The sequence below is a fragment of the Gymnoscopelus microlampas genome (assembly GCF_963454915.1).
Source record: "Gymnoscopelus microlampas genome assembly, chromosome: 15".
Taxonomy (NCBI): Eukaryota; Metazoa; Chordata; class Actinopteri; order Myctophiformes; family Myctophidae; genus Gymnoscopelus; species Gymnoscopelus microlampas.
This window is the reverse complement of record NC_139952.1, coordinates 7,949,805-7,958,523: the sequence shown is the minus strand read 5'-3', so window position 1 is coordinate 7,958,523 and position 8,719 is coordinate 7,949,805. Positions and strand designations below refer to the sequence as shown.

At 41.8% G+C, this 8,719-nt stretch overlaps 1 protein-coding gene across 1 annotated transcript; it reads right to left on the bottom strand.

The window, feature by feature from the left end:
• Positions 1-334: 334 nt before the first annotated feature.
• On the bottom strand, positions 335-8,405 carry LOC311061576 (stathmin-like). Its single transcript, XM_084080261.1, has 5 exons — positions 8,352-8,405; positions 5,578-5,627; positions 5,112-5,284; positions 3,124-3,315; positions 335-2,387 (listed from the first exon to the last, which is right to left on the bottom strand). Exons 2-5 carry the CDS (start codon positions 5,591-5,593, stop codon positions 2,325-2,327), a joined length of 444 nt encoding a protein of 147 aa, XP_083936387.1. The 5' UTR covers positions 5,594-5,627; positions 8,352-8,405; the 3' UTR covers positions 335-2,324.
• Between the last annotated feature and the right edge of the window lie 314 nt (positions 8,406-8,719).

Below are 8,719 nucleotides of genomic sequence, written 5' to 3'. Positions count from 1 at the left end.
TGTCTTCATAATATGGCTGCTGTGAATAGAGCCTATTGGTAGCAAAGCTGTGAATTACATTGTGTCAGTCTTTCATTTTCCCCCTCCTTCAAACATAGCCAATCTACTAAGTTCACAAGGCATAGCAGCCATTTTCACCATGTCGTTCGGGTTGTGGTTAACATGTCTGAAAGTTTGTCAGATGGAGGGCTCCAAGGAAAAAAGGTTGAGAACCACTGGGCTCACGCAACGGCAGAGCTTTATGATAGTGCACATGTGTGAGATTACACATTAATTAAACCTGTAGAACACAATTCAGAATAAATAAATGCTTCAGAAACCATCATGCGTTCACATTTTTTATTTATTTTGTTTTAGTACAACAGTTCAAGTCAATATCTATCCAGATGCCGAAGTGTATTGCTCTTTTGCATTCCATGTGTAGAGACAGTGATGTCATACCAAGATGGCGTCCCAATTTACATTGTCGGCAAAGTTAATTCACGGCTAAACAGCAATAAGTCATGTGCTTAGAAACAATCCTCTTTTTTTCTTTTACAAAAAGCAAAAAGGTCAGCGGCACAAACATGAAAACTCGGATCTTAAGGCCAATTTATACTTTAAACGACCCAACACTAACGCATTTTATATAGAAAACAAAAGTGTTAACGTGCATCACATTTTATTCCAGTTGAAGACAAATTTGTGCAAAACAAAAATCAGTAAGAATTTGGAAAAGTAAGTAAACAAATTTTACGACAAGTCCTATGAAGCATAAACTAGCCTTTAAGGTAGCAAATACGAGCAGATTTTAAGTCGCAAAAAGCTGCACGAAACACCTGCCATCTATAAAAACGACCAACAGCCCTGTTAAGTCCTTCAACAAAAGGTGTTTAGAATCGACTGTGTAAAATTGTGCATGAAACCCAATTCATACTTCCTCACACGACTGTCGCCGTGTTGAAAATAGCTGACCTACAAGCTCACAGACGCTGACCCACCCGCTCGTCTTAACGCAGGTATTGCGGTGCACGAGCCTTCCAAACCTCACCAATACAATAAGGGACTGTCGCAGATTTGCCGCGAGCCGCAGTGGTGCAATACATCCTATTCAAGAGCACGCACCACGTCTTGTGATGTCCCAAGCCTCTACATTTGTGAGCTTGTAGGTTGGCCATTTTTGACATGCATCATAGCATAAATTAGGCTCAACTGTAGTCCGATGTTTTCACAAGTATGTGACTACATAATTTGGGTCTACCAAATGTTTCCGTGTTGGCATCATAGAAAATTTTGTCTGTCAGACGCTGTCAAAATAAGCAAAACATGGCATTGTAAAGATCTAAGAATTAAACCATTAAAATGCATGTATTTGACTATGTAACAAATGGCAGTACATGTGTATGTCTGGAACTTGCCATTTACCAAAGCAAAACATTTCCCCAATAATTTCGTTCGAATGGCTCGGCGGACAGCTTTGAAACGGGAAACACGTGAAGATGGTCACATTGCGTTCCCGGTTCAAACCTGCTGCTGAGCCAATCAAAACAAAGCTATGAGGAAAAGAACGGCTAACCCACTTTCTGATAACCTGGGGACTACAGTGTATGCACAGAACCGAATAAAACGCATGGATTCATTTGAAGACGTTTACCAAAGACGCTAGTTTAAAGATCTCGTACATTTAAAACTGTGCTACTTCAATAAGTGCCAAGGACAGGTGGATCACGAGGACATTTCTTTCTTTTTTTTTACCAAAGTGCACTATGGAATAGATAGGATATAAACGACTTATGCATAATAACATGCATTTCCCAGAACGGGATAATAGGAACACTGCTAATTTCCTCAAAAGGGCATAAGCTGCAAAATGACAAAGCTACACATCTGTATGAAAATGATTAGACCAGTGGTTCTCAAAGTTGGGTTCTAGGTACCGTCAGGGCTCCTCGACAAGGTTCCAAACGGGATCCCTTAGGTCTGTAACTCTTGAGAGCGTACAAATTGAACCAAATGGATCTGAAGGTCCATTTGGTTCCATTTATACGCCCTCAGAGTTATGAGGTTCCTTATTTGAGAACTACTGGATTAGACGCAAACAAAGGGCAGCAGGGGTAATAGTTTTCACTATGTAGAAACTAGCGCCAAGTACACTTAAAGAGAGCTGCAGAGAGGGGGAGATTTCAGAAGAATTTCACAAAGTGGGACCTCAGTATTTTGTTCTCAACTTGCTTCAAAAAGGTGGGTAGTAGTGAACACAACAAAAATACTGGCCATCGAACGAAAAATAAATCAATCTTTGGATACGTAAAAAACCCTATACAACAATCCCCCTTTTTTACACATCAGTCTTCTGAGGTGCCCTCTTTGGTTTCCTTGTTCTTTCGCACCTCTTCCAGTTTCTTGTCCTGTAGACAAAGGTAAATGATGCAGAACATGAGTGGAATAATCCTGATGAATTTGACAAATAGACTAGCATAATTTATACAGTACTTGTTCACACCAACTGTATGTTTCACCATAGCCCTTTGTTAATAGTTGTGGTGTGGACTCTGCCATCCAATTGAGTTGAAATAAGATACCTTTATAGTTCTAGTGGTTGGTTGAAGGGGCCCTTCGTTTAAAAATTCATGCTCTACCGTAGAACCGGTGTCATAACCACAAGCTCACAATAAACACATTTTTTTTAGGACTGCTTTTTTGACACGACAGTACATCCGACACAAGGCAAATGAACAAATAGGGCTTAGTATGGCGTGTTGCTTGCTGAAAAGAACAGATCTTCGATCCTCAGCAAATGACAGCCATGAGACGGTATTAAAGAACCACTAAAGCCCTTGTTTCACACCACACAAGAATACCCAAAATGCTCTGTGCATAACTGTAGTCCCAGGATTTCAGCAGGTGACGTACCCATTTCCTGTTACAGCTCATTTTCCGATAGCTTTGAACCAAAACAAGCGGTGACATGAGTTTCTGGTTCAAATCTACTGCCAAGCCAATCAACAACAGTTATGCACAGAGCCGATAGACAGGCTCACGACAACGTGTCAAGACATGGGAGCTCGTGGAACAGTTTTTCAAATTTAAATGTGCCAAAAATAGGAACGCCAAGTGTAAAGTGTTTTAACTAGATCACGGTACCTTCTCCTTGAACTTCTCGTTCATGGCCGCCATGATGGCTGTGCGGTTCTCCTTGTTGGCCTCCATCTTCTGGTTGAGCTTCTCCTCGGCGGTCTTGCTGAAGTTGTTGTTTTCCTCCATGGCTTTCTGAAGAACCTCCTTCTCATGCTCACGTTTCGCTGCCAACTGCTTCAGAACCTCCGCCTCATGGTTCTGGAAGAGAACATGAACACTATAAACCACGTCTACCAACACAGAAGCTGTCAGACATGACCATTAGAGTACTTCCCAGCAAAACGAATGATATATTGAGCTGAAGTTTGTCAGAAATCTTAACTGTGGTGCATTCCCTTTAAGGCGGTGTAAGTGATATTTTTTGTTAAAATAAGTGGCAGATAGCTTTAGATTCCGATTATTATTCTACCATTACTCTGATGGCAATCAGTGCTATAGGATGTTCAGTAACGGGTTTCCCCAGCTTCTTAGAACAGAAAATACAATTCTGGTCAGAATACCAGTTTCTTCCAACCAGGAGAGAGAACTCATACAGAATGAATAATGTAAAACTGCAACATTTAAGCTAAAGGGGTTCTCAGATTAAATTTGCAAGTAACCTGAAAAGATCTTCTCTATTATAGAGCTGGAAGAGACTGGGAGAGCCCCGTTACTGAACAAACTAATGTAGAACACCTTTAACTCCTACACAAATACATGTGTCGGGGATTAACCTCTTGTCTCCATATTTAAACTTTGGGTTTTTGGTCAATTAATGCCCTACTTCGTCATACTTCAGTGTCACACAGAAGTAGCACAAATAGCAGATCAACAAGCTCAATACACAATAATGTGACCCGTTTTCAGCTTGTAGATCCACAATTTTTGCCCCTTTTGAAAAATGTATCCTGAAAAGTACCGTTTTGGACATATGAGGTTTCCACCTCACCTATATGGCTTGTAATCGTGATGATTCCGTTTGCCCTGATGGAAGGCCACCTGATGGCCGAAACATGTTTTTTTCCAACGGTTCACTGATGACTTAAGCCTTTCGTTAAAGCTTTAATTATTATTGAAGAGTAAGACAGGGCTTCTGTCTTTTGATCATTTGTATGTCGATTTGAAATTACATTTGTATAGCTTGGCAATTAACATATTTAAATTAAACAGAAATACGTAAATTGTTATATTATGACCAGTGAGACCACTCACCGGCCATTTTAGACACTTCTCCAAATGCATTTAGTAGCGCAAATTTCTAATAAGGCCGATTAGAAATAATTGGCAACACAATGCATTAAGGCCTGTAGACATGGTCAACGTGATCTGCTGCAGTTCAAACCAGGCATGTGACAGAAATGCAACTTAAGACTCTGAACGTGGCATGGTTGGTGCCTGACGGGAGTATTTCAGAAACTGCTGATCTACTGGGCTTTTCACATGCAATCTCAAGGGTTTGCAGGGCATGGTGCGGGGGGAAAAAAAGAATACATTGAACAGCAGTTTGTGGCCGATAATGTCAGAGGAGAAGGGCAACATTAACTCAAATAGCCACTCAAGTTGAACCTTGAGGCGGGACACAGCAGCAGAACGCCACACTGGGTGCCACTTCTGTCAGCCAAGAACAGGAAACCGAGGCCACAATTTGCACAGGCTCACCAAAATTGAACAGCAGAAGATTCGACAGACGCAGTCTCCGTAAAACCTAGAGATGGTTGCGTGTGAAATAGATCAGTTGCTCTCTCTGCCTCGCAGTGCTAGTGAGTGCAGACACATCATGGTCGCTTCACATATCCCCGAGGGGACGATGGACTGATACAACCGGCCTCTGTTTGACATCTTTAAATTAACACTGATTCAATTGGGGCCCTAAAGATAAAGAAATACCAGCTTGTGTTTGACGATATCAAACTGGGAGTCCTTGAATGCAAACAGTTGAGATTCACTGGAATATGACAGTTGCCTTACGTTCTGTGTTAAGACGTTTAAGAGTGGACATTTTTGATCAGTCTTACCTTACGTCTCTCCTCGGCAGCCTCCAGTTTCTTCTGGATCTCATCCAGTGTGACGTCTTCCTTCTTGGGGGGGGACAGGGGGAACTTACCCTTGGCGTCGGGTACTGAACCCCCCAGGATCACCTCAAAAGCCTGGCCTGAGGCCCGCTTGTCCAGCTCCTTCACCAGGATCTCTGAGCAGGGAAAAAAACACAACACAATGAGGTATTATTGTCATTTCATTGGTCGCCATTTTAAAATAGCTGATCTACAAGCTCACAACTTGTGTGACATTTTTGAAAAAGTTAAGAAATCGTGTGTGAAATGGGACATTATTCATGAGTACTTTTGGTACACCAATACTTTTGCGTTTACTCAATTAAAATGTAGATACAAGCCTTTTACTTGTAACAGTATTTCTACATTGCGGTAGATTTTACTTCAAATATTTCAGTACTTATTCCACATGAGAACAGTAATAACTCACCATCGGCTGCTGCCATATTTACTGTGGATGTGGATAGTGGGTAAATGTACCTAAAAGAGAGAAAATACATTTGTATAGTACCTTTCATACAACGCAGCCTTAAGTGCTTCACTTAATAGCAAATAAAACAATGCCAGAATAAATGAACACAACAGTACAGTCTGAGTCTATGCAAAAAGAGCATTAGCAGACATTAAGATTAAATTAATGTCACAAAGGGACTTTAACTTCCATTAACCTAAAATAAAGACAACATGCACTCAAAGAAATGGATTGGAATCAGGCAGTAGCCTTCAGATACAAAACAGTGACCTCTAGTGGACATAACACACCACTGTTCCCATGGAGGTACAACACTACAGCCAGCTAAAGATAAGGCACCACGACGCCACCTGTGGGCAGTTTTGAGCACTGCAAGCAACCACCGCCCATCTATCCACACAAAACAGAAAGCCTTGGCATTCAGAAAACGCCTGACCGCATGGCACATTGATCATGTTCCACCCGTTTCACTTTGTTACAGCACTGACATTTAGCTCAGGCTCAAAGCAATTAAACCAATTCACCCGAGGTGTAAAGGGAGAAAAGGGCCTTTCGAAAAGGACCGCAGTCACACAATCCATCAATTCATTGTATTGAAATCCAAGCTCTCAGTGAAACAAAAGAGCTGGTAGGTAGGCAGTGCCCACGTTGTAGCCAGGCCTCGCCTTGTGGTCTTTCTTGAATGCAGGCTTAAACTACACAGAAATAACAATATCTTCTAATATTTTTCAGATTTCCACATATGGCACATCAAAGCTGATTACATTCTGTAAAAAGCTGGAAAATGACCAGGGCCCGCCATGCGGCACAACGGTCACAATTTCAGTCAATGATGCGTCCCAGAAAAAAAGATATCAAATAGGGGGAAAAAAAGAGAAAGTCAGGTGCACCTGTTCCTTGCACAATGTGTCAGCTGCAGAATACATTTGGAGAGAGAAAAAAATAATCAAGTTTACTACAATCAAGCCTGCCAACACAGTTGGCAGAAAGAATGCCCAAGACATTCATTCCATTCTGGTTGTCAACATCACTGCCAGAAACAGAAAGAACACGAATACTGTTGCTAATGGCTGACAAAACCCGTTTCCATTTTATATTTATAAAATGCAATAAAGAAAATCCTAATTGGTCAATCCAGTCCGGTTGTTAACAGCAATGCCAACAGGAATGCAGTCATTTAAACCCTATGCTTCCCTGACCAGTCCCCAGGGGTATATACACACACACACACACACACACACACACTCTCTGACTATTCCCCCCTCTACACCAACATTCTGCTGAAAATAGCAGATCTACAAGCTCACAACATGTGGCAGCCACGTTGTGGGCCATTTTCATAGGGATGCTGATGGCTCAAGTGGTCCTGATGCAGGTAAACCCCATTTCAATTTGACTAAGAATAAAAATGCTTAATTACGTTCCCCAATTCCACAATAGACAGCAATGCCAACAGAAAACACCACAATACTGTTGCAAAGTAATGACAATAGATTATAATATTTCCATTTTACTCAGTAGCCTATAATCATAAATATATATTTAAAACCCCTTAATTTCTCTGCCCTAAATGTCACAAAGAGGGTATTGATAACGCAAAGATAATAAAACAAAGGCTCGTTTGACGACAGACACAGACCGCGCGTGCGCGCGTCCGCATGCACGAGACAGCAGCTGCAAACAAAGAAACCGAGAGACGGCTCCGCCCGTTCACAGCCCGACATGCATGCGCAACACAGTGGGTGTGTATGTGTGCGTGCACGCCACCTTTTTCCCACAAGGAGGACCTGAATGTAAAAGATTTATTTGTGGTCGACAAAGAGGTTTATTTTGTCGGCAAGCGACGCCGTTATAGATTAGAGATTACATTATAGTCCAAGTAGACACATGTAGATGATGAAAGGCTCTTGGAAACTGCAAAAAAAAACGTCGAATGTCGTTCACGTTTAACTGATAGAACGTTATGACTGGTTTATAAAGGGGGAAACTGTGATGAATGCAATTGACGTGACAGATGTAATTAGTCACGTTAATTAGTATTCCATCCGTGTCGAACCACCGAGGTTCAATGTTCTTCTAGTCGACGGTGGCAGTTGCACACACACACACACACACACACACACACGCAAAACAAGCATTTCTCTTGTTGAGGAGGACCAACGTAATACAGGATAGGTGGGCTGCGTGGGCACTATAGGACATCTGGGCACCTCCCATGTAAAATTGTCTATTTTGTCCAAAATGTGAAAAATATAAAATATTTGAAAAATAGTCTTAAATATACATGATGTGGTACATCATTATCAGACTTTATTTTATCATTCAACTCCTTATTTATGCCACAAAATGAGTTCATATACAGGTTTTGCAGCAATTGTAGAAATATTAGACCTTAATGTTGAATTTTTAGGCATGTTCTAATCATGCATACTAAGACCATTTTTCAAATATTTTGGACAAAATAGCCCATTTTACATGACGTGCCCAGATGTCTCTAGTGCCCAGCTATCCTGTGACCACGCACACACACACGGCTGTTAAGTGTGAACAATCAGTGCATTCAAATTTAAAACAAGACAGTGTTTTTTCGACCCTTTCGTCGCTTATTAATGAAAAACGTCGCGTTTTAACGGCACGAGACGCCCAAAAAACGTCACATTAACTCATTAAGTTGAATTGTATTCGAGCAAAAGCGAGATAAAAACAATTGTTTTGTCGTGTGTCACACCCACCTTGTCTCGAGCCGTGCCGTGCAGTTCTCTGCTCTCTCTCTGAACGTTTAGCCGCGAATCTGTGCTTGTGCTCGAGCGACGCGCGCACATAAAAGGACCAAACGGCCGTGTCGTCACGTCCCCTCGCTGCCCTCTCATTGGCTGGCGCCGACGGTGGCTGCCGTTTCATTGGTTGCTGGCCCATTCCACGCCCTTCCCCGGCGCACTGACCGTTGGGTAATGTAGTTTAGACCACTGGTAGACGGTTTTGGAGTACAGACGGGACAGGACACAGTCCATGTCCGAATAGGCTCTATTCACAGCAGCCATATTATGAAGACATTCACAGGTGTTACCAATGATACTAATAAAGGCTCTGTTCCATTTAG

What these genes read in the sequence shown, in the direction of transcription:
- LOC311061576 (XM_084080261.1), bottom strand. An exon ending in CTGCCGAGGAGAGACGTAAG is followed by an intron (nt 3,316 to 5,111) that starts GTAAGACTGATC and finishes GTTCTCTTCCAG; the next exon opens with AACCATGAGGCGGAGGTTCT. An exon ending in ACGAGAAGTTCAAGGAGAAG is followed by an intron (nt 2,388 to 3,123) that starts GTACCGTGATCT and finishes CTTTGTCTACAG; the next exon opens with GACAAGAAACTGGAAGAGGT.